Consider the following 25,627-nt stretch of genomic DNA (forward strand, 5'->3'; position numbering starts at 1 on the left):
TTTGCTGACTACACATAAAAAACACTAACGCAAATTACTAATGGAACTACTATCAAAACACCTACCACATAGTTTAGTAGGTATGCACTTATTAACTCTAGAAAAAGCCTTAAATTGTATTTAGTCATATAAGAAAGAGATTAAAAAATTATTAAATGTTATTTAAATGGTTTGGTATTGTGAACTAGTACGAGGTTTATATGATATAATTGAATTTGTATGTATTTGATCGTTAAAGAAAATGGTTGGTTTTATAACAGATTACATTAGCAATAGTATCCTTCTATCATTAATTACTTTTGTGGAATCTCCCCTGGGTAGGTACTAAACATCCACTTATCGGCAAGTAGCAATACTTAGTATTGTTAAGTTCCAGTTTCAAGGGAAAGTGAGCCAGTATATTACAGCCATTATGGACACAAAATCTTTCTTTTAAATGTATTTGGGAATTGACATTGGTGTCGTAAAGGATGGTTAATACGATTTAATTATTAATAATAATAAAACAATTGTAAACAACTTTCTAAATAGATTAATCATGACTGCTCATATCTCATATGGCATAATTCATATGATCGGCTGGTTGTCCTTTTATATTTTTATAATGGTCTGGGCTGAGATGGCCCAGTGGTTAAAACGCGTGCATCTTAACCGATGATTTCGGGTTCAAACCCAGGCAGGCACCACTGAATTTCATGTGTTTAATTTGTGTTCATAATTCATCTCGTGCTCGGCGGTGAAGGAAAACATCGTGAGGAAACCTGCATGTGTCTAATTTCAACGAAATTCTGCCACATGTGTATTCCAACAACCCGCATTGGAGCAGCGCGGTGGAATATGCTCCAAACCTTCTCAATGGGAGAGGAGGCCTTAGCCCAGCAGTGGGAAATTTACAGGCTGCTAATGTATGTATGTAATGTAATGTAATGGTCTGGGTGTGATGATTTGTTATTAAGATTTGAATAGATAGAAAATTAAAAGTTTTAACTAACTTAAACCTATAAACAGAAAAATAAAAAAAAGGAAGATATAGGAAAAGATCTTTAAAACGACTTGCTGTTGTAGTTTAAAGTTTGCAACATTGTTGAATTTAATATAATTTCATGCTATTATATATCTTTGAAAGCTAAATCAACTAATTTTGAAGATTTCTTCTTTTCTCTGCCCGTGCCCCAATCTATTTGGGGTCGGCGCAGCATGTCTTTTTTTTTTCATGCTCCTCTATAATTCCTCATCTGATCGTCCACATCCATCTCTCTCATATCCCTCCTCACACATGCCACCCATGTTTGCCTAGGTCGGTTTCTTCCCCTCCCCCACTTTACGCTCATGTTCATTACTCTTTTAGTAAGTGTTTTTACGTGTCACCTCTTTGCGTCCACTTTTTCTATTATTGGCGTTACTTTCAGGCATTCTCTTATATACTTGTTTCTTATTCTATCTTACTTCACACATTTATGTTAACAAAATACCCTACATATACAACTACGTGCAAGTTATTTTCATCCTTCTTCTTCAAGGCCCAGCTTCTTTCTGATCCATTCACGACGACAGATCTCATCGAAGAAATGGCGGGTAATTTCGAAGATTTATCAGAACTTAATTATCGTTGCTGGTAGGCTCAAGTCTCCTGAATTAGGTATGTTGTTAAATAAATTCTATAGGCTTGGAAGAGGATTGCGATACATAAAAAAATTATAACAAATGCAGAATTATATGTCATCTTTTTAATAAAATTATTTACAAGATATTTATACTTAAGCTAATATAATATATTTAACTATAGCAATTCATGTGATCATTTTCAGCCATCTTCCAAGGAATACGCTCACTTTGTTTGCAGCATTTCTGAAAAAAATATTTTATTCAGGTTCATATATTTATTGTACCAAACGAATAATAGTGTCAATTCAGATCCTAGAATGATTAGAATTTGGAATTTGGAATGTAGACCAAGAGACATATTTGTTAAAAAATATTTTTATTATATACTTTATTAAAAGCAAATAATCGATCGTTTATAATTAATACCCATCTAAGCCAGAATAATCCATTTTTAAAAATGTCGCGCAATCTTACAATACCATTTTACAAATTTTACGATTCATGCGGAATATTGTAGCATTACTATGGTTCGGACTTCGGAATCTTTACGTCCGTAATCGTAACAAAATGTTCGTTTCATTTTATGTAATTTTAGTAAAAAAAAACTAATATACATTATTTTGTTTTGAATAATTTACATACAACAAATTCCTAGTTACCTGATCGAGAAGCTAGGACTATGCTGAGTAGATGGTAGGAGTTCAGCGAGGATCTTGTCCACTGCCAGCTTCGTTGTAGAACATCGACCTATCCATAGGGGTTCGCAATGCGAACTGAAAAATAAAAATGTTGTAAGTATTAGCTGACTATTAATTACAAAATCGCTTATGATTCAATCATATACATAGATATTGGATGGATGTTATTAAATAATTATCTTAATCACTAAGACATCGCCCTCGATTAACAGATTATAAATTCAAAATAAGAAAAAAAGTATCACTAACATAAGCTAATAAACGTAAGATTCTAACAAAAGTCAGTTAACATTGTGGTGTTCAATACCAAATATTGTAAATGTTATTACATATTTTTTTATTATTTGGTAACTTTTATTAATCGATTATTATAGCTCTATACCAGCCCACAAGTTATTTAATGCAAAATCATCTTTTTTTCTGCATACGTGCAAATGGCAAGTGAACGAATAGTAGACACGAGGGCACTTTGGGAGCAATAACTTATCAAAATCAAAAATGTATCAAATATAATCAAATAAAATCTAAGCTCTTTATTTCTCTTTGAAACGTCAAGCGCTACCATCGGTTCGGAATGTGGAATCGGCCGAAAATAACCGTAGAAACTCAGTAGTTAGTCTTTGTTTGTTTTTTCTTTGAATATTTTTTTTTATAAACTACATATAATTACTTTGCCACGGAAAAAATATCTGACTAAAATATTTGGATTGCTATAGTTGTTTTTTTTCTATGGTATAGGCTGCCGGACGAGCATATGGGCCACCTACGGGTAAGTAGGTGTTATCTGGTGATGCAGATGTCCATGGGCGGTGGTAGTCACTTTCCATCACGTGAGCCTCCTGCTTGTTTGCCACCTCTAACATCTCAAAAAAAAAGTAGTCACCACCGCCCAGAGACAATGGCGCTTTAAATAATATTAACCATTCCTTACATCGCCAATGCGCTACCATTCTTGGGAACTAACATGTTATGTCCCTTGTGCCTGAAGTTACACTGGTTCACTCGCTATTCAAACCGGAACACAACAATACTGAGTACTACTGTTTGTCGTTACAATATCTGATAAGTGAGTGGTACCACTTTCATCTATTCATAATATTACTATAGAAGTGTAGATGCATGTACCGTGCCATAAAAACGATTAATTAATTTAATTGAGATTGAAGATTGGTATGATTATTTTATTTTTATTCCTAGTTATTTATTTGTGTCCTGTACAAAATATAGAATGTTTGAGGAAAGATAAAACTAATGAATAATTGTGATCCATGAAATTTGTTTATATTTAAATAAACCTCTTTCTCAGTACCTAAACCTTTGCGACAGAAGAAACCAATAAAAGATGTATGTATGTTTGAATAACGGATTGGAGGGCACATAAAGATATTACTGGTAGGACACGCAGAAAGCCTTACGACCTGGAGAATATGATAAACAATGAAGGATGTTCTTTTTAAAGTAAAAAAAAAAAATAACATTATAGTCCAGGGCCAAAATATCATTTCTCCAGTCATTCTCGTTTGTAGTCAATGTTACTTGTTACTAGCCCAGTGAGATATTTTCAAATATGTTTTGGTGTATTGACTAACATTTTAGCGACATGCTGAAGGCTGGCACGCACTACTGTGTCAAAGGCGCTGGTCGCTCCGCCATACGAGCCGGAGACTTCTCCAGTACACACCCATGCGATGCAACCCCCTCTTCTCACAGCAACGGACAGCGTCTCTAGTAACTTGTCAAGATATAAATATTATTTATACGTAACATACTTTCACCTATTAACAATACTAATTAAAGAAATATTAAATTCTAAATAAAAAAAATGAGGTTTTAAAGTATTTAATTTGTATTAATAAGGAATGATAACATCATACGAAAAAAAACAGCTCCTTATAAGGAGAGTTGGAATTTCAACGATCCTAATTAATCGTACTCTCTCAATTATATATTTGTAATTTGTAATTCTTTTTTTATCTGATAACTATGGCTGTGCCGTTGTATTTATATAGAAGTGTATGATTAATTTTGAACGTATAACTGTAGAATGGTTTTGCACGTGTATTGAGTGGTTTTAAATAAGTTTTTTCTAATTATGTGTATTTATATATTAAATACTCACATTTAAATTTTCGTTAACGTCCTGAGAGACCAAATTTAGAAGACCGTCTAGTCCTGCTTCAGATTCTGTACCAATAACTACCAACGAATCAAATTTATCTGTTCTTGGCATGGCACTTGTGCCCGTAGAAACGATACAGCCATGACTTTCTAGTCTACATTTTAATTCACGTCCTAAAATTGTTGTAGTATTCGATATCTGTAATTAGAAAGACGGTAATTTATTTTTAAATATTAAGTATAGAATATCTGAACAGTTTTGCATAGTATAGATTTTAATATACTATTTTTTTTTTAATGCATGTCCTCTCTAAAAAATATTATTTAGAAAAAAAACATTAGATTAACATTGTAACGTTACATTTTCCTCGTATTTTTCCAGTAAGGTCATGTGCTATTGTATTGCTATAATTATTATATGAGGATTACTAATAAATACTTATTTATTTTCTCAGTCTACATAAAATTAAAACTGTATTTATAGACTCAAAAGTATTTTAAATACTGCAATCAAAAAAACTGCAAGTACGCTCCATAAAGGCAACCCTATGACACTCATTTTATAAAAATATTTTTTAATACATTAGAGGCCAAGAAAAAATTGTCTAGAGTTCTAGCTTTGAATAAATTTTGGTGAAATAAAAGCTTCTTCCGAAAGGCTTACGACAATTTAAATGGGACTTAGTTAATTCATTTATTCCTCTTACTAGAACACTGTTAACAGTCTTGTGTTGCTTCTGTTGCGTGAGTTTCAGTCTTGCCGTGTAAGCAATTAGCGCAGATGTGGCTACAGCTAAAAGCGATCCGCCCTCAAGCGTGGCCAGTAATCGCCAAGCGAGACCAGCGCCCGCTTCTACAGTTTCTGCCATTGTGACCTAAAACAAAAAATATATGTACTGGCGTGTACCTTATAAACCAACAGTTATATGTATGTTATGTAAACGTTTTATCTAGAACTACCGCTATCTGTGCTAAACTGACGGGCAGCTAAAGTATTTACCAAGATAGTGATAGTCGAGTAGTGTGTACGGTTTTCATGGGAACGCCACTCCGAGGTTCCGGGTTCGATCCCGGCCGAGTCGATGTAGAAAAAGTTAATTAGTTTTTTATGTTGTCTTGGGTCTGGGTGTTTGTGGTTCCGTCGTTACTTCTGATTTTCCATAAAACAAGTGCTTTAGCTACTTACATTGGGATCAGAGTAATGTATGTGATGTTGTCCAATATTTATAAAAAAAAAAATATGTAAAATTTGGTCGTATAGCGAAAAGTGACAATAATTCTATACGGAGTTTATATAATAGAGCACCTATAAATATATTATTGTCAGATCTTATCCCAATGTGAAGTTGCTGGTTCTGCAAAAGTGTTATGCAATCTGTATGGGCGAATTAATAATGACCTAAAATATGATTTCCTCATTGACTTAACAACAATAACTGATAACATAAAATGTATCCTAGTACAGTGGGATAGAGACGAAACTAAAACATCCCAACAGAAAATACACAAATATAATTAAAATAGAGTATATTTGGCAATCCAGTTGTTTCAATATATTATATTTTTTTATTAAATAAGTAGGATTCTCTACTGTTAAAAACAAGTCTGGATATTGATACTTTTTGGATTTCAATTCATGTCTTTTTCTGTGGATGCGATGTTAAGGTATTTACTCGATTAAAAAATAAAAGTTATTTAATTTATCTACATCCCGGGTGCGGCATTTGGAGATATAATGAGGATAAAACATATACAATATATAATATCATGTATATTGATCTAAGTATTCATACAAAACATTGAAACTGCGGGGGAAACCCCTTCAGTAGTTCAGTTCAGTGTTTATTATATAAGGATGTCATTTATAGTTTTCATTTAAATTATACACGAACGAAGTAAGAGGCATAACTTGTTCAATATGCAGCTATGTACCTGTCAGTTACTTTGTAAACGTTTATAATGGCGATAGTGTTTGCGGTTGGTTTGTGTAACGCGTTGATATCTTTATTATGACTGAACAATTGTTACGAAATTGCTTGTCTTGCTTTTGTTAAAAGTCTTATCTATTTATATTTTGTAATTTTAATTAAGTATACTATAGTAGCTAAGAATTGAATGGATGCATTATAACTAATTTTTTTATTCAATTTTAAAAGATTTACTTTAGAACAACCTCTTCGACGGCAGATCCGACACGACGGGAATTAATTGTAGATGCAGGACCAATGGATTCTATGGACGTGCTTTCCGATGGCGATTGTCTTCAGACACTACCAGCTTCGATATCCTGTGCTGTTCAGAAAATTTTTCGACCGAAAACTCAATAACGGTTTTTCTCCTGGGGTTTGTACATATGAGTTAAAATTATTAGCTACTACACACCATCGAGAGTCTACTTCTTATTACTATGTAATGTAAAACTACATTTCAATAACCAGTAAGTATGTATGTGAGGCTTTAAATTATATTACATGAGCTATCGTCCGTGGCTTTTCCCCCATGTGAGGGGGGAAAGGGAATCTTTGGTGTGCTTTCATCTCTGTACCAAAATTCATTCAGATCCGTTCAGCCGTTCTGGCGTGATTGAGTATTAATTGCCATTCATCCAAACTTTCACATTTCTAATATTAATAACATCAAGGCCAATATCTAAAACTAGAGTACTGAATCTATGTGCTTGAAATAAAGAATACGTACCGAGCAATTGCGATAGACTTTACTAAAAGCGTAACGCCGAACGCGAATTACCTTTTTTTTTTACTTTTGCGTTTACATGAAACGTCAAAACGTCAAAGAGGTATTACTCAGAAGAAATGGACACATAAATTGTTAACATTAACCAACTTTATTATTTCTGCAATAATCAGCTGGTTTCAAATGTTTTTTCATCACCAGTTACAATACTGTAACTCAGATATTACTTCATACACCGTTAAATCGGAGCCAGCAATGGACCTAAGATAGATGTTGAAGAAGGGATACCGTTTGTTATTTTAAATACACTATCTAATTTATTCTTGATGATCACATTGATTGAATATGTAGATTGATATCTGAATTCCCTCTAGTAACATATCAATCGTTACTAGAAAGAATTCAGTAGCCATGATTAAAATGATACTAAAATACAATGATTACACAGTATTCTGTACGCTGTTCTAGTACTCTGCAACTGATGAGGTTTATTACAATCCACGGAGTATCTGAACAGAATATTCTTATAGTTTGTGAAATTTATTGAGATATTTTTTCGTAGATTATAAACCAAGTCATTAACGCACAGAATTATAATGCACAATGGTAATCGTATAATAAAAACTAGCTATTGGACATTGTTTGAAGTTTCATATCTCATTTTTAGGGTTCCGTAGTAAAATGGCAAAAAACGAAAACCTTATAAATTCCTCATGTCTGTCTGTCTGTCTGTCCGTCCGTATGTCACAGCCACTTTTTATCCGAAATTATAACAACTGCACTGTTGAAACTTGGTAGTGAATGTATTTTGGAAGTAGATGTATTTTGTGAACCGCATTAAGTTTCTCTCATAAAAATAGAAAAAAAAAACAATAAATTTTGGGCGTTCCCCATACTTAAAACTGAAACTCAAAAATTTTTTTTTCATCATACCCATACGTGTATGGAATGGTTTAGTCTTCAAAATGATATTGAGGTTTCTAATGTAATTTTTTTCTAAACGGAATAGTTTAATAGCACTAGAGAAACTTTTACTTTTACTTTAAAACTTCCACCGAAAAACGTCATAAGTCATACACTGCATTTTAACTTTCATTCAATCAACTCAAATGAAAAAAAAAGACTATTATTAAAACATCGCTCAAAGTTACAACGAACTATAAGAACTTTTATATTATATTAATTGCAGCTGCGGAACCCCTCCTGGGCGAGTCCGACTCGCACTTAGACACTTTTTATTTCATTGTTAAGTCAATGTTACATATTATACCTCATTATTTCTCCTTAGTAGTTAAATGTATGTAATTCCATGAAAATGATTTCAATGGGTAAAATTAGATCAGGGATACATTTGTTATGTGTTTGTGTGATTGATTGAAAACTGTTTTTTGACAATAGATTGTGCATCATAATTCAGGTGTAATATTTTTAAATATAAGAATTGCCCGAATGGGCTAAATTATAGACATAAATATATTCCTATTTATATCTTTATATCTTTATTTTTATTTATTGACAGAGTATTGACCAAGTAATCATTAGATTTATTATTCACTGGTTTTGTTTTAATAACTATTGTCTTATTCGAATATTACAACAATGTTCAAGTTTCTCGCTCATTATTTATGTTTCTTACTAAAGAATTGTTAGTTGAAATAATTTATTACTAAGAAACTAGGAAACTGCTTTGCTTTCAGATCTAAATCTATGTCGCCCTTTAAAACCTTAGCAATTATTGAATGTCGTGACTTAGGGTAAGCAAACAAAATGCTAAAGTACATTTAATATTATATTAATGGCCCTTATCTTGTACACCTGAATGCATTGACCATAAGTATACGCTTTGCCAGATTCGAAGAATAATTAAGAAGAAAACTAAATACATAAATTAATATGTATTTATAAATTGAATTCGTAAAAATAATTTATTGCTATTTATTTGACAGACGTAAAGATTCAGTCTCTTCAAATAATATTTTAAACACTAATTTTGTATACTTTCATAATTTTTCGTTACTTGTTAATATTGTTTATTGTAGGCATACGTAAAACATGCCTGCCTCGTTGGTCTTAGTAGCTTGATATAAGGCCACAGATTTTGAGGTTCTAGGTTCAAACCCCAAGTCGGGCCAATAATAAACTAAACGCCCAATAGCTAACTATATGACACAAGAAACGAGTACATACAAAAAGAAACGGGTGGGGATATGTTTCTTTATTTTTATTATTTAAAATGTTTTGTAATAAAAATATTTTTTGAGACAAGTGCGACAAAATTACTATAATTTCACGTCTAGTAATATTTAGTGTGGTGAAACAAGTAAGTGCTGGGTGTCGTAAGCGACCGCTTAATTTATTTGAGAATTCGTTTTTTTATTTTAGTCTTGTTTTGGACGAGTCATCTATATTTATATTTTTTGTATTCTAAAACTAGCAAGCTCGTATTTTTGAAGGCACTGAACTCTATGCTATGTAACTTGAAGTTACGACCTTTAGGATATGAGTTATGATCACAAACGTCAAACAATCTGGCTAATTTATTAGTATTAATGATACCTAGTCATTAGGTATCGGTATTTGGTTCACACGGATAAAATAGACGTTCATCCTGTGATATTCTTTGAACTAATGAGAACTAAACAAAATATTACGTAATAATCTAATATCTATATCAGTCTAAGTAACGATAATGAACAAGCCGAGCGATCTAACCGCAAATGCTGTAATACATCTTACCAAATGCCTGAGGTTTTTTTTCATGATTCCATTCAAATACTTAATATCACGCCAGTAGGTACCGATCGAAATTACCAAATATGAAAGGTCATTTACACTCGTAAATTACAAATAGATAACATTGATTATTTTTTTTTTATAATATGACAGGTAAGGCTTATATCATACTCGCTATTTACACTAAAATTAAAAAATAACTATCCTTGAAAATTTATTTGTAAACGTTTTTATTTCAATACTCGCTGAATACGCGTTTTTGCCTGCAACGCAGGCGTTTAACTCATATTGTGACTAAATGAGTTAACCGCAGCTGTAGTCAATATTATTAGACTAAAGGCAAGCTTACAACATAATATTCTTTGTTTAATCTCTGAGCATAAGAAAATTAAATTAAGCTACTAAAATTAGCTTGACCGATCACGTAGTATTTTATCATTAATTTTGTAGATCATTCAATGTTTTTATAAAATATCGAGAGTTGTCGTGGAACGAAGTTGCTTTTGCTTTATTTTACGTATTAAATAACATACACAATAAAATAAATTATGAACGTTTAAAATATTTACATGATATCGACAAAGTTGTTATTAAAAATCCCGTGTAAATTAAAACGAAAAGTATTTTAAGTTAAACCGTTTACAATAGAGAGAGAGAGAGAGAGAGAGAGAGAGAGAGAGAGAAAGAGAGAGAGAGAGATAGAGGGGGAAAGGTCGCCTAGATGGGGCAAAATGCTTTTGTCTTACATGACGATTCATTGTACTGTAAGCCGCGTAAAATAATTTCGTTCCAATTATATATTTCTTTCGTTTTGGTACCTTTTTATAGGGTTATTACTGTTTTATTAATACAGAATGATTGATAAATTTTTCATCTTCAAAAGAAACTAACATGAACAGAAATTAAGCAAGGCAAAACTAAATAACTAAGTAAGTAAAAAAAAGTACTAAGAGTAATAAAAGGCAAGGAGCAGAAAGAAGGTAAAAAGTTTTGTAGAGACTTAAATTATAATGCTGAAATCATTGGTGAAAAGTTTTATAAATAAACGTATTCTATGCTGGTACAGACGGTTGCTAGCATAATATAATATTAAGAAAACTGATTTTAAAATCTGATAATCTTATTGTTTAACTACATACATACGATCTGACTTATAAGAAAAGTGTAAAATATATCTTGTTGCTAGATTAATATTTAATATTGATTTGTAGTTACTTAAATTTTCTTTAGTTTAAACTCAACCAATAATTGCTACGTACTTTTATATTTTAATACTTCCAAAACGTTTATATAAACGAAATAACTTGAGTAAATATTGAATGAAGTGTATTAATTGTTTCTACGTCCATTTTCTTTTGGAATACCCATGGAATGAACATTTTTAATATTAATTTATGAAAATATAGTCAGACTAGCTGTTGCCCGCGGCTTTGCTCGCGTGAAAATTGATTATATTACAGAATAATTTAAAATATTACGCTAATTTAAGACCTTATTTGTGGTTCGATTTTCGTGGGCTAGATACATGACTGCTTACAGAGCTTACTCTCGAACAGGCTATTTAGAACTGTCTATGCAAAAAACTGTCTTCTCTTATATCTACTCCAGCCATTATAGAAATTTGACCTCGTGCTTTATTAATTGTCATGGTGAAGCATACATTAAACGCGAACTGTAATCTCTTGAATTTAAAGGGGTATTCTGATGTCATCATAGATATTCATGGAATATACACTATTTCTCTTTTAGTACATCCAGTGATAACTGTAACCTATGACATAACGATAGAGAACCCTTACTATAAGTTTGGTGCTGTTGCATAATTTTTGAGGTCTTAAATTCCTCAGTAACATTATTGGCGCGCCAATCTCCTAACATAAAAAATGACGGGCTTTCAGACTAACTTTAAACGATAAAACCTTATACGAAATTTTAACAACGATTTCACCCCTTTAAGGGTCCAAAAATCCAGAAACGCTTAAATACGTATCTACTCATGTTTAACCAGTATCTCAAAAATGAAGTTTCATGTTCCTAACTTAAAAAATTACGGACTTCCATACAAACGTTCAACCCCTATTTCACCCACTTAGGGGTTGAATTTCCAAAATTCCTTTCTTAGTGGGTGTCTACTCAATAAAAAGATCCTACTTACCAAATTTCAAGGCCCCAACTTTAATAGTTTACGTTCGGCGATGATGAATCAGTCAGTCAGGACTTGTTATTCTATATATGTAAACATATATATGAATATAGATAGATAGAAGATAGTTAAATTATTAGGTCAGGTTTTTACAACTAAGAAATATTGTATAATTTTCTTTTGTATAAGTATTTAGTACGGTATATTTACCATGTTTTTTATTTTTATTTGGTGGAGCTCGATATTTCGACATTATATTGGAATGGTTCACGAGATTAAATTAAAAATTCTAAAAAACTATTTAAGATCTTATATAATTTTCCTATGATATCATATACCCCTAAAAATGAACTAGAGCAATATATTATTAAGAGAATTAAGAATAATAACTTCGGAGACCATAATCTTTAAAAAAATATTAAAGTTTAAATAATCTTTAAACATTATTAAAAAAAAAGTAAAAAAAACATTACACAAGAATAAAAAAAAAACAGAATATTAAGCAAACATGTAGACGGAAAGTCATAATGAAATATAATATATAAGAGATAAATATATTGGTTGCGAAAAAAAGTACATAGGTGTTTTCGTATAAGAATTTAAGCGGGGGGTAATAGTTATTTAAGTAGGTTTTTAAAGACCTTCATGGTTCGTTGCGTTTTGTTTCATTCAGAGTATAAACCTCTTTTGATAAAATCGCGCAATTATGAACATATATCATCTTACGCATTACGAGATAGTAACTGAACACATCACTTTTGTTATGAATTGTATATGTTCAATTAAGTTCTAGTTTCTAATATTGTAGACATTAAAATTACCTAAGTGACCCTTTACAACATCACACTGTGGTACTGACAAAATTTTCTCGTTTTTTATACAAACATTTCGGCATAGCTTTTTTACGAAGTCATTGTTGTTCTTTTTTTAATTTTATTCTTACGACTCATTGTGTTTTTTTGTTATATTATTTGGTTTGTGTATCTTTTACGCTTTGTATTGTTTTTAGTAAATATACCTATTGTATTTATTTTATACAACTTTTAAAACCGCAAATACATCGGCATCTTTAAGATCTAAGAGCATTGACGGACTCTACCTTTAGAGGAAACACAGGAATGGATGCATAAAAGTATTGATGTTTGGTGATAAACTAACTTATACCGAACCCTCAAGACCGGATTAATTTAGTATTTAAAAAAATCGTATAAATTCTAAATTTAGTTAATTTCCTTATACATATATGTTGGTGATATTCTCAGAAATATATAATACACTAGCGTGTAGCGCAAACACAGGTGCACTCTCTAACTCTCATAATCTGATACGACCGGAAAGCAACGGTTTTACGTGCTTTCCGAGGCACTAAGTGTAATCTCTGCTAAATTTTCTAGACTCGAGGTTGTTACTGAGAATATCTTGACAAAAAACCCTTTAGTGACCCGATCCGGAGTTTAAGCCATGAACCTTTTGACCTGCAACCTTATAACTAGACATTAGAACAATGAGTCAGTCAAAAGTCAGCCTATATATGTATTATAATGCGAGATTCTTATGCCTAGCAGAGACTGCGATTGGCTGTATATGAGAATATACTCGTATATAGTGTTAAGTCTGCGCGACTTCGCCATATATAAACCGAGAGAAGCCTTCAATGACTTTATCATAAAGAGCAAAATAAAAGTATTGTATGTATTCAAATAAGTAAACGTTTATTAATTTTAATAAGACAGGGGTCATGGAGAGGTTATATTAAATAGCTTGTATAATGTATGAAGTTTATAACAATTGTTATCTCAACGGTACAAAAAATAACACACCACGATTTACACAGAAACGTTTTCCTCTATTATTCGCTCTCAATGAGTTATTTTTTTATCTATCTGAAAACAGTACAGGGAAAAGTTACACTTATGGTATACAAACATTAGCTTTTTTACAACCGAGTATCTAAATATCATCATCATTAAAATAACCGCTTTTTTCTGTCTGTTTGTCTGTTTGTTCCAGCTAATCTCTGGAATGGCTGTACAGATTTTGATGGGACTTTCACTGGCAGATAGCTGATGTAATAAGGAGTAATACTACTTTTATTTTAGAATTATATATAAAATAAAATTTGAAAAATAACTATGGAATATAATATCGTATAATTTTTGTAAATCTTAATAACGTGTTCACATGTACACAATGATTAAGAAACACTCAAAGAAGGGAACGGGACTGTTACTCCTTATTACAGATTATTTTATAACCTAGCGAGGAATACAGTACTACACCCAACTATAAAAATAGTTAAAAGTATAAATAAATAAGTGTAAATAAAATCGAAATCCGTTGTTACATTTTTGAGAAACTTGAGACATATTTCTAACTTAAGAAAAAATCCTATAACTTAACTTAAAAAAAAAACACGCTGCGATGTCGAAATAACTTAAATTCAAACGCGCACGAAGTCGCGGGCACAGCACAGCAGCAGTAATATATAAAATATAAATTTATTTAGCGCACACAATAGGACACAAGATTGCGTTGCCAACAGTAGATTTTTTTTAGCCGGTACTTAGTTTTATTTAACAGAAATAAACGAAATGTTTTTTTGTTCCCAGTTAACAATGAAAATTGTCATGTCGACTTTGATCTGACAATGACTCAAATTACACCTACTTCTAAGTAGGTATCTTCCAAGTAAGCATCCGTTTGATAATTTAGAGTTTCCTTACTTCAATGTCATCTCTATATAACATAGTTTTTTGCAGTTGAAGCAATTGTACCTTGTAGTAAAATATATAACAACTCGTCTTATTGTCTTCACTACACCCTGTCCAAGATAGCTTGATCTTTTTGACAGATGTAAATTTGTCTGATCAACATAACTTTGTAATGACGAACTTATTATTTTCTTAATTTAATGATTTTAAAAATTGAAAAATATTTTAAAAAAGTACATATAATACAAAAGTTCCTAAAGATTCAAGCGTTATCCGAATATTTTAATACATTTTCTATTATATATTATTGCTTCAAAATAAAATTTAAATAGAAACACTGAAAATAATAGACGCTTGTACAATGTTACATCGGTCGGATGGTAGAACGCGAATAACAGGCAGCTACAAATATCGATTACAAAAATCCTTATTAAAGATCATTGTTAAGGTATTGTTACGAACGTACCTTTTTGGTTGTTAGTCCATTGAAATGTTACAATTTTAGGGCCAAACTGAACATTTGGAGTGCTGTAACAGCTTTGAAAATTGACCAAAATGAAAAAAAAGAAAATTTTTGAGCAAATTTTCTCACTTTTTTGCTTATAACTTTTTAAATTTTAAGTTTATAGTAAAAAGTCATATAGATATAATTGTAGCCACAACGATTTGCTACAAATTATGTCTTTACAAATTGTCCGTACAATTAATAGTTTCGAAGATACAGTTAAAATATGTTTCCACCCGGAGCCTGCCACCATTTTACGCGATGGTGGTGCGAAATGGTCATGCCATCTCGCATTTATTATATTAATATATCTACGTAGTATAACACAAAGTAGTTTCCGCCATCTGTATACTTAAATCTATTAACGCAACTGATTTTAATGCTTCAAGAGTTCATATGTATAATTCATGCATATAGTAGAGAAAAATAAGTATCCTTTTATGGTTGTTCTTCAATGAAAAATATATATGTAGATCCTTATTGTATTCGTATGAAGCTATCCGGAATGGGTAGCCAGTAGATATATTAGTATCAAAAGTAACGCTTTCACGGCTAAGCCACTGAAGCAAAGCCCAAGCCTCAAGGAAGGACATAGGAATACTTTATATACCTACGAAATTCTAACACTAAACTATTTGTAAAATAAATTCATGCATTATTTTTCTAAACAACAAAATATCTAATTAGTTAAATGAGCATAGTCCTAAAGAGACTGGTATATTACATTATAAATTATTAATATTACTTTTACATTAAGTTTATATTTTTATTTTATTTTTTTTTATATTTATTCCATTTTATACATTGTATAAAATTTAACATATCCCAAAACGAATTTAATTATGAAAATCCATATAAATACATTACTAATTTTTTTTTCACACACCAAAAATAACACAAATCAAAATATTGCCCTATAATATGATAAACTATTTCTTGTTATGAGACATTATTCAAGATTTTATATGTTCATTTTATATAAAAATATTTATATTTTTTTATATATATATTTTTATATATATGGTTTTTCGATAGTTGTGATTATCAATATAAAATAAACAGTTACAAGGCCTAAGGATTTATGCATGGAAACCGACGGAAATTACAATAGAGGCTCAGAAACATTATTTGGAAATAAGTATAATTAATTCTTTAAAGTCACGATATACATATGTATCATGAATACGATGGTGTTATACTGTAATTATTTAAATAGAGGTAATAGAAAAATAAATTGCGAACCATAACAAATAAAAAATACCCGTGGTATATATGTAGATGGTATGTATAATTTTTATCTATATCTCTAACTTTTGTTATATATATATATATATATTTTCATTAAAACGTTTTATAAAGGGAATTATTATTAAATTAATATCGAATATCAGCATTCCGTGGTTTCATATTGGTTGCTATTCGTAAGCCTGTTTCATACACTTTGATATATTAGTAGTCATTTAAGGTTACTACTTCGCCCCGGTAGAATAAAGTTAAATAATCTCCTTCAATAAAGGGACTAAGTAATGCAAAATAAATATTAAAAAAAACTCGCTGTTGTTGAAATTCTCTGCCCGCGTTGTAGTTTTTGGGAAATGGAAGGGTTTATTTTAGAAAATTTACAATCAAATAGATTAATTGATATATCTCGTAAGTCGTATCAATTAAATGTTTTTAATTTTATTTATTTTTAGGCAAAACTGATTTGACATCTTCTAGGTAACAGCGTTTCATCTCAGAGTTCTTTATGAAATTAATTACCATATAAAAAATAAAGAGTAAATAAGTTAGTTCATCGATCAATAGTACGTCCCGAACCTCTCACTGCGATAGATTATACAAATTCATTGTCATGTGTCGTATATACTTTGTATAACAATAAACGATAACTTAAAAGTGTAACTGCGGTCAAGCGTAGAGTAAATAAAAAAAGTGCACACAGTAGAGTGAATCGTATGACACAGGTGCACGCAGCTCGCTGCAAGGCCGGCGGGTCGCTCACTGTCTTTGGTACTAATCTATTAGACTACTATCTACGAGTGTAACCTAAATTTTAGACTGCCTTTGAATTCATTCGAGTAACATCCTAATGTGGACATGACTTGGTTTTTTTTTTGTTTTACTGTGTAAACGAGCCTTGTAGGTAAAGATGAAGTGCCCACAAAGCAACCCAACAGCACATCTTTTATGCTTCACGATTCTGTTAACCTTGCTCCAGCTTCATACAGTGTAATTTTGTGTGATTTTGAAACTAACTATTAAAAATTTCACGTGCGTTTTATTTTATTTTTTATGATTGTGAATATTACATTATACTGATGTATCATCACGATTAAGATATAATGTAGCCAGTTTGCTTTCATTTACATTATGTATGGACTTAAGTATGGAGTAGATCGACAGAAAAAAGTTCATATATGATGAGTACTATGAGTAGGTATATATTATACCAGCGTTTTGCATTTTAATAGTTATTGTTATTTAGATGTTTTCAATTGAATACTATTACAAACGCACAGACAGAAAATATGACAATAGACAAAGATGTAAGCAGAATGTCAGTATGGCAGTTTAACAAATATCAAATCGATAGATAGGAGATTCAGGTCATAATTTGAAAATGTAACTTTTTTCTATTTCGGTAAAAGTATTATAACTTATTAACAAATTATTATAGTTCAGTCATTATATTGAAAGAAATGGTCGAGAAATGCAACTGAACCAATTGTCGACCTCGATTTCCCAATTGACCCAGAATTTATACAATTTTATTATTACATAAAATAGAAATATCAACATCGGATCCATACATTTCTTACGTCGTTAAACCTACATGGAGGTTAGAGTCGGCCCTCAACGAATTAGAAGGTCCGGTGTTCTTGGGCTAGTATTTCCGGTCATGTGTCCAATCTATAACTCATATTTTTGTCAATAATTCCACTTTATATTCTGAATATTGACAACGCTAACTTATTGTAATCAAATCGTATTTTGAAAATATACTATTGTTTAAAATTTCACGTTTAATTTTCTCATGTTATATGATACTCGTCCCGTTTTTGAAATGTCGAAAAGTAATTTGGCTAAATTCAAGTGGATGCCTCATGTGGATACATTTGAAACCTTCAAACTTAAGTAAGTTCATAATAGAAGTAGCAGAAGTTTTCAAGCTATTCCTGAAATATATTTTAATGTGTCTTACTACTTTATGGCAGTATCGATTTCGGTTTTTATTGAGAATTACTGTTTATTAAGAATGACAAGAGAATAAATAGGCAGTCAACTTGAATATATTATAACTACAAATTGTACCTTTGCGAAACTTAATTAATTTAGGACTTAACCTCCACCGACGACAGTGACGGTATTTGTTATCTGATTGCCTGACAAGGGCACAGTACAATAAGTACTACGCTTGTAACCATCCTTTGATCAACGATATTATATATTGTTAATAAATCAATATATTTATTGATCAAAGTCATCATCACATAAACATAAAAATAAAGGCGATGTAAACCACTTTTAAATAAAAATAAAAAATCTTTTATCTTGAACTCTACCTCCTCAGACTCTCTGTTTGAACGCAATAAACTCAAAAACTAACGAATGGTTTTTCATAGGTTTTTTCTACTATAGACGGAGTCATTTGGTAAGTTTATGTGTATTTATAAAAGAATAGTATTGCCCTATATTAATTAAAGTATTACTAATATTCCTATTTACTTTTAAGCTTATCACTTGTTAGGAGTAGGACGCCAAAAGCCCAAGGGGTTAGGATTGATCCTGTGACTTTTTACACTTGGCGGCCCGTAAACCAATGCTCTATTGACGCTTCTTATTCTTTGGGGATTTGTGTAAACTGGCCGAACTTTGACATTGATTGTTGAATATGTTATAAAAAATCATGCCAACTGGGAGTGGAGTTTTGATGTGCGACGCGAACCAATAGAGTTATATGTGTTACGATAATTTTTTTATGAAAACCCTCATACTACCCATGTGGAGCAATGATGGGTATCTTTTATGTGTTTCCCGTAAATTCAAAATTGAATATTCTGTTACAAAATGATACAAACACGTTGTCGTTAGGTTAATTATGGTTTGTACTACCAGCGTCGTTAAATTCGTCAAAGCGTTTACGTCATAAGCCATACTAAGGCAGTATTCAAAGGACGATGTTCACTGATTCCTAAAAATATTAGGTATGTTTCTCAGTTTTTTTTATATTACTTATTCATAAATAGTTAGACATTAATCGCTTTTTAATGGTTTTAGTTTTTTAAGAGTATTCATTGTAAAAAACGGTGAATATATTTATAATAATTTATATGAGTATTTGACTTGTACCTAATATATATATATAATTTTCCACGAAGGCAAATTATTAGGTTTTCGTACCTACTTGGGCTTTATTTGGTTAGAGGTAAAGATCAACACAGTGACTTAAATCTAAATTATATTATAAAACACATTAAGACTTCGAAATTACTTCGATAAAAGCTCGCTACAAAATCCTTTAAAATCAAGGTAAGTGAGTATAGAAACGATGGCCCTTTCAAAAATTCTATTCCAACTATATTATAGGCAACCCAAAATATCTTGACCCGATGTAGCAATAATTATTTATATTGGGTCAATTAATAATATTTTTTTTATTAGCTGCAAGAACAAAATGTTAACTGTTAAAAAAAAATTAAGGATTTCATCAAATCTACACAAATATTATAAATTCGAATGTCACGGCCAAACCACTGAACCGAAATTGATGAAATTTAGTATGAAGCACTATTTTTTTACCTAATATCGAACCACAAACCACTAAAAATTAAAATGCGAGCAAAACCTCGGGCGATTACTAGTTATACGTTACCATACGTAGCTATATGTACAATAGGTACAACATTGTACGATCGTATCGAGCATCGAGGAATAATATTTCTTACTGTAGCTTTGCAGATTCATTTTATAGTATCAATCATTATCAATATAAATGACTATTCATTAATTTTAAGTATTTTCCGTAAATACTAACATCAATAATATATATGTATACATTGCGAGTGGAACTAGTATTTTGAGAGTTATTACAAGTTGTCTTCAATGACGTATAAGGCTGTGTTCTCATCAGTGTTCGTGGGTTTCTGTTGTTGTGGACTGTTGTCACAAATCATTATTCTTTCTCGACAATCTTTTGTCTCGTGTTCCTGTTAGTGTCGTCGTAATTTTATCGTTTAATAGCCAATTTTATCGATAGGTTATCGTTGCACAATATAATTATTCGATGTACCGCTGTCGGCTCTGCATCCTTTGGAAGTTAGTAGAGTTTGAGTGGTTTTCAATACAGAGGATGGATATTAAATTTTAATTTATGATGTTATCGAATTATGATAACGGACGACACGCAAACCCGATATTAAATTTGTCTTGACTGCTGTGGATAGTCAATATGTGTTCTTTTGTTGTTGGATGTCTTTTCATTGGCTATTCTTGACAGTGTTTCGTTACAGAAAAATGTCAATGTTGAATCATAATTGAAGTGATAATGTAATTTAAATCAGTCAAATTTAAAAAAGGAAAATCTTGTGATCTGCAGTTAGAAGTAATAACATTGAGTACGAACGAAGATACTGCTTCCTGTAAATATGCTGATTGTATTTGTATATAATACATATACATTCGTAACAAACCAGAACTTTAAAATTAAGTTTAATTAAAATCAGGTTAGTCCATAAAAGCAATTTTATGTTATTTTAAAAACGTTCTTAAAATTCTGTATCTATTTTATATAGGTATGTTATATGATATGTTTTTTAAGAATATCAATAGTCTAATAATCTGACATTTTATTATTATACTTAGGTTAGGTACTCAAAAACGCTTTATGAATATGTAATTGTATTGATTTCGGCGTGATATTTTCGAGTTTACTTAGTGTATACATGTATAAACAATCGCCTCGCCGCCGCCGCATTAAAAAATGGAGCTCAAAACGTTTTTATAATATCTTATAAATGAATATCTCTTTTCAGGCTTAATATACGATAAAAATAGTAATATAATAAATCAAACTAGAGAAAAAATATATTATTCATGAAATAATATTTTTTTTGTAAAATGACTAATCATTTTACAGCTAGGAGTTCAGAAAGGTCTACGCTGATACAATTTCTTGAGTGTCTTGAGTATGTCAACGGTTAATGTCAGTTGCCGTCACAACACGTGCATAAAAAAATCGTGGTCATCAATGCACCTAGGTCCTTAACATCTACAGCTTTATAAACTAGCCAATAGAGCTACGCTTAAATAGAATTGGCTTAAAAGTGTTGCATCAATAAATAAAGATATGAATAAATGAATATAAATGGGTAATACCTAAATGGATAATACCTTAATTATTGTACTCGCGAATGACAAAATAATGTGTTTAGTTGCAAACTGACTCTGACGTACAGAGACTGATTGTATTATATTAATTTGTTTATTTCATATTTCGAAAAATGATCTCGGGTAATACCCTCAATAATTATCTTTGAGTCATCGTTAGTATCTCTAGTTAATGCTTCTTATATGTTATTACTATTGCTGTTAGTGATGTAGTGTAATTATTTGCAATGTTATGTACACGGATCAACTATATCAAATCTATTGATATCGAGAGCGTCGATAGCTCAAAGGTATTTTGTAACCGCCGCCAACCGATGTGAAAGTTGGTTCGATTCTGACTCTGGCATATTGTCATCCCCTCTCATATCACAAACTTTACACTCACCCGGGTGAGAATATAGGAATATGATGTTAGGTCTGCGTTGTCAAATGATATTTATTTATTTTATTTTATGATGTTTTCAAAGGAATATAATTTTTTACCTAATCCTTTCTAATGTAAGTTCCTAATACAATTTATTATACTGATAGTTTTATTAATTAATTGATTTGATTCATATAATAATCATATTCAATCAATTCACAAGGAAGGAGAAGGGGTTGCATGTTAACAAGGAAACAGATTTCGGAGGAGAGAAAAATCAAGTTTTTGCTCCAATTCGGAAAAATCGTAGATCTTAGGCTGAGTTTAGCTAATTATATAAAATGTATTCTTTATTACAATGTTGTTATCTTCAAATTTTTGTATAAGTAGGTTAAAACAAACAAAACAGTTCCGTACCGTTTTCTTCTCAACTTGTCAACCGATTTTCGTTTGGTTGGTAGCAATTAACGAACTTAAGTGTCACCAATTAAAAAAAAAAGATTTATTTTTTCAAAATTCGCAAATTTATTTAATTATGTTTTTCTCCAATTTACAATAATAATTATGGTCGAATTTCGACCACTGTGCGAACGCAATAAATTGTTATTGGGTTCTAATAATGATAGTAAATTAAAAAAATGTTACAAAACAAAAATATATAATTGGTACCATAATGAAATAGTATACATTTTAATTTTATGATTTTTTTTTAAAAACTCACCTTTTATACACGACGAAGTTTCATAACTTTTGTATTGTACAATTTCATCACACACTGACCAATATAATTTGAACAATTTTGCTGTATATTGTCATTTTTAGCACTCGCGCCTTAGCCTAATGTTTAAAAAAAAAATTGTCAAAATTTTGCGCGCGATTTTCACAGGTCGCAATACAGCCTCGAGATTCGAGGTGCGTTCAGAAGCACCGCTAGCACGTGAATGCGTTTTCCGTTAGCGTTGAAACCGAAACAAGAAAAAATAAAACAATGCATAGCGTTGGCCTTCATTTTCCAGCGATTTTCATTACACGTTGCAATTACAATTTTATCTAGAAATTAATATTTACAAGACTCGTTGAGTAAAACATTTTTTCACCTCAACAAACCTCTTTTCAGACTTGGAGTTACTATTAATTTATTACTTTGATTTTTTTTTTACAAAATTAATAAACAGTAGTCCTTTTTAAAATTATGCTGTATAAAATAACAATACAATTTAATTTTAATTATATTTTTTGTATTGAGATAATTAAAATATTTTTTTTATTCTAATCGTAACTAATACTATTCCTTTTAATATTATTAATTTAAAAATAATCATTATGTAATGTGTAAAAAAATTGTTTAAAAAAAAAACCAAAAATACTTGATCAATACTATAATTTCAAATTGACGAAAGCAGGAGCGTATTGAACAATCAATTAAACTTTACAAATAATAAGATAAAACAGGTATTGCAATCGAGGGCATAGTTTAGTGTTTGTAAGCAGGAACTGTTACGTTATACCAGGAATAACTGTTACGGTGGTTTACGTAACGATGTCCACTCAGGGTTGTCAGCAATGGGAATATATTACTAATAAATTGAAGGCATAAAAGGAATAAAACAAACTTTGATTCGCATATTCCATGCGATATGGTAATAGCCCTGATATATTAAATAATAGAAAATGGTTTTTTTTTTATAATACTACATAACTATTCCACTTAACTACTTATATCTACTCTATTTTACTTGCAAAGATCCGATGACAATTTTGACGAGATTAAATAACCAATTTAAAAAAATTTAAGCAATTTAAAATTATTATTTTTTAACCGCACATAACTTAATTAATTATTTAATTGTTCATAAACGTCTAATAGTAATGAAAATTACATTTAAACGTTACTAATTTTAGATTATTTAATATGAATTATAGCAAGAGAAACTCGCATGAAGATGACGGGAATAAAATTTTAAAATCGAAAATCGTCTTTCTTTCTTTTTGAGTTTTAAGAAACAAGACTTTTGTGGCGACGTTTAATAAGAGAAAGTGTACAAAACCGAACTAATTATATAATAATAAACTAAATAAACTAATGATATAATAGAGTTTTTTTTAATTACTTAAGAATTATTATAAACATAAAGACCTTAATAAAAAATAAAAAAAATACAAATACTACTGTACAAATAATGACTGCCTCGATTCTAGCCACCATGGCCAGAATCCTAGCAGCATTTCCCCATTGAAACCACGCAATTGGACGAGGTAAAATACTTTTAATAAAGGTTTTTATATTATGACTTTTCTACCTCCGGCTCTTAGCACTTTTTCCCTTATAAGAGACGGGTCCAGTATTATGAATATTTCCGGGAAAATTATAATGCGATACAAACACCTAAACTCAATTAAAAATATTCCTATACGTCGACGAGTTTCTTAAATCGTACCGGGCATTTGGATAATAATCATGATCATCACTAAAGTGCCCTTTTTCAAATAAATTTATTTGCTTCATTCTCACTACAATAGTGAAGTCTACGTACTCTAATATTTATGTTTATCTATAATATAAAAATAATGCATAAGAACAAACATTTCTTTGATAAAAATATTTGATATTTTTTTTTGAAAAAATACAATGAAATTATGTAAACTGAAATTAGAAAAAAATCGATTGCCTTTTATTTTTGGCATCGAATTTATAACTGGTATCGTTCGGGGTGATACTATTCTAACTATACGTAATACATACAAATTTGACATTAGAATGTTACGGTTGAATAAAAAACACATAAACCCTGAAAATATTACATTCCTTTTTTTGGTAGTCGTGTAAGAATTGCAAAGAAATGGCTGTGTTATAATTTCTTCGGGTATGTAAAAATTTTATATGTTTCTATTGATGTAACGTAATGATGACGTCCCTTATAAATTAACTAGGAACATATACTGTGTCTAAGATTTGCAACCCTAAGGTTTCACCATTGCGCTTATCATAGAAGCGTATCGAGTAAATGTCTGATGACACAAAATTAATTTCTATCTAAGGATAAACGTTTGGTGATGAAATCGTCACTATTTTATAAAAGAAAGTATGTTTATTCATGATTTATTTGTATATTTTTTAGCACTTCAATTGATCACAAAGTTAGCATAAGGATTATTTGGATAACGGTTTTTTGTATTTCATGAGAAGCAATAAAAATTTCAAAAGATACAAATAAGTGAGTCATGGTGAATATTTCAGCAGATTATAAAAAGAGGCATAACTATGTAGGTATATGTTAACCACAACTTATAATATTTGTATAAATCTATGACAAACTTTATAATTATAGGCGAAGACCGCTTGCAATGAGGATTTAAATAAATTTAACAACTCAATGTAAGTAGAAATTAGCTAAGAAGAAAAGAGTATACCTACGTTAAACTTCATTATAATAAAAATACAAAACAAGAGTTACCTATAAGCCTAAATTAAAATAATATGTATAATAATTACAATAACTTAAGGTCTCAACTACTTTACCTCGTATCGAAAGAAGTTACGACGTTACGAGTTAGACGATTAATCAGCTTTAACTTCGCGTGTTTTTAAGCGATATATTAGTTTTGACAACAAAATGTACTTCAGATGAATGCCGTCCGAAAGTGCTAAGTCCGTCTCAGGACTTCATG

The 25,627-nt window shown here is 30.6% G+C and overlaps 1 protein-coding gene across 2 annotated transcripts; it reads right to left on the reverse strand.

Annotated features, from left to right (window-relative positions):
* Positions 1-1,714: 1,714 nt before the first annotated feature.
* On the reverse strand, positions 1,715-22,932 carry LOC113402149 (uncharacterized). Of its 2 annotated transcripts, none has more exons than XM_026642318.2 (6): positions 22,680-22,932; positions 5,129-5,296; positions 4,423-4,620; positions 3,893-4,035; positions 2,265-2,378; positions 1,715-1,848 (listed from the first exon to the last, which is right to left on the reverse strand). In XM_026642318.2, exons 2-6 carry the CDS (start codon positions 5,288-5,290, stop codon positions 1,791-1,793), a joined length of 675 nt encoding a protein of 224 aa, XP_026498103.2. In that variant the 5' UTR covers positions 5,291-5,296; positions 22,680-22,932; the 3' UTR covers positions 1,715-1,790. The 2 variants fall into 2 exon arrangements, with proteins under 2 accessions (XP_026498103.2, XP_064071464.1); XM_064215394.1 differs by having other exon boundaries at positions 22,676-22,916.
* Positions 22,933-25,627: the final 2,695 nt, after the last annotated feature.

This window comes from Vanessa tameamea, chromosome 2 (genome assembly GCF_037043105.1).
Source record: "Vanessa tameamea isolate UH-Manoa-2023 chromosome 2, ilVanTame1 primary haplotype, whole genome shotgun sequence".
Lineage (NCBI taxonomy): Eukaryota > Metazoa > Arthropoda > Insecta > Lepidoptera > Nymphalidae > Vanessa > Vanessa tameamea.

Coding starts and splice junctions, on each gene's coding strand:
- LOC113402149 (XM_026642318.2), bottom strand. CDS start 5,290: ATGGCAGAAACTGTAGAAGCGGGCGCTGGTCTCGCTTGGCGATTACTG. Junction 4,036..4,422: donor ACGTTAACGAAAATTTAAAT/GTGAGTATTTAA, acceptor TATCTTGACAAG/TTACTAGAGACGCTGTCCGT. Junction 1,849..2,264: donor AGTCCTAGCTTCTCGATCAG/GTAACTAGGAAT, acceptor TATTTTTTTCAG/AAATGCTGCAAACAAAGTGA.